General features: G+C 37.7%; 1 protein-coding gene across 1 annotated transcript; it reads right to left on the reverse strand.

Moving 5' to 3' along the window:
- Positions 1–6: 6 nt before the first annotated feature.
- LOC108357293 (cytochrome c oxidase subunit 7A, mitochondrial-like) lies at positions 7–674 on the reverse strand. The gene is made up of 2 exons (XM_017608381.1): positions 546–674; positions 7–372 (listed from the first exon to the last, which is right to left on the reverse strand). Exons 1-2 carry the CDS (start codon positions 576–578, stop codon positions 124–126), a joined length of 282 nt encoding a protein of 93 aa, XP_017463870.1. The 5' UTR covers positions 579–674; the 3' UTR covers positions 7–123.
- Positions 675–1,235: the final 561 nt, after the last annotated feature.

Raw genomic sequence — 1,235 nt, forward strand, 5'->3', positions numbered from 1 at the left:
GCTTACCACACAAAACAAGGAAACATACAATTACATCAAGATTAGTCGTGTATTTTTCTACTTTAGGAGCTTAATTTAAAACATTAATTACAAGAGTTTTGCTACGTAGCTCTTGTCATGCATTTAATCTTGGCTTTTCGGGACGCTCAAGTCGTAGAACAATTTAACCATACCACCAATACCGGCCAAACTCAAAGCGACGGTAAGACGATACAGAAGTTGATCAGCAAAAGATCCCTTGAGGAACACTGGCTTGCCATCATGCTTTTGGAAGTGCTCTTGCACCTTCTTCAGTTCGAAGTAGCCTTTATCAATCTCGTTTTTGGCTGCAGTACGACGTGCAGAGGTTGTGGTAAGATTGCGAACAACGACCTAAAATTTAAATAAATCAATTAAACATTTTTTGCAAAAAATAAGTTTCAATAAGACCCATATCTCCCGTTATTAGGAATCGGATCTTACGTAACATTAGCCAATCCTACATATAAAAGGTTCATTTCGAGGAAGTCTTTAGTTTTTAAACAAAAAAAAAGCTTTGTACTTACTCTCGACAAGTTAAGCATTTTGGCAGAGCTCATATTTTGTAAAAATTATATTGTACTTTGCAAAACGTGTAAATTTATTACAATTTGCGGAGGCTTACGATGTGCACAATAGAATCTTCATAAAAATTTACAGATTTTTGACGTGACCCACTACTGGAAACTGGAGTTTTCTTGGGCCTGGAAGAATGTAGAGGGTGAACCGGTGAATAATAAGAATAAATTAAAATTTTACATGAGTTAGGCTGGAGGTACACTTAGAAACTAGAAGCAACTAGTTTGTGCAGCCCTGTTATTCATATCAATTTTTCAGGCGTTATGGGCCTGTTCGAGGCACGTAATCAAAGCGGCAATACTGCAGCGCTGATGAAAATTTGCAATACTGTTGCAGTTTTCCAACTGTTAAAATGTTGCTAGAAATTCACACCGAACGTGATACTTTAATAATTCGCACAACACTGCGCTTGTGATTGCATCTCGTTCANTGCATAGGCAACTGGCTGAGTCAGTGGGATCGTCGGTTCGAATCCTACTGAAAGAAGTCTGATGAGGAAATGTGGTGATTTCCGAAATAGCTATCAGTTCTATAATTGTTTCAAAATTATTGTTGCTTCTCCACATAGTCTATTCTGGCATGTGTTTTTTGTGTATTATGCTCTGTCTGATTTGTCCAGTAGGACGTTGCTCAAACTG

This window comes from Rhagoletis zephyria, unplaced genomic scaffold (genome assembly GCF_001687245.7).
Source record: "Rhagoletis zephyria isolate East Lansing unplaced genomic scaffold, Rhagoletis_zephyria_1.1 Rzeph_scaffold_73952, whole genome shotgun sequence".
Taxonomy (NCBI): domain Eukaryota; kingdom Metazoa; phylum Arthropoda; class Insecta; order Diptera; family Tephritidae; genus Rhagoletis; species Rhagoletis zephyria.

Coding starts and splice junctions, on each gene's coding strand:
- LOC108357293 (XM_017608381.1), bottom strand. CDS start 578: ATGAGCTCTGCCAAAATGCTTAACTTGTCGAGA. Junction 373..545: donor AAATGCTTAACTTGTCGAGA/GTAAGTACAAAG, acceptor TTTAAATTTTAG/GTCGTTGTTCGCAATCTTAC.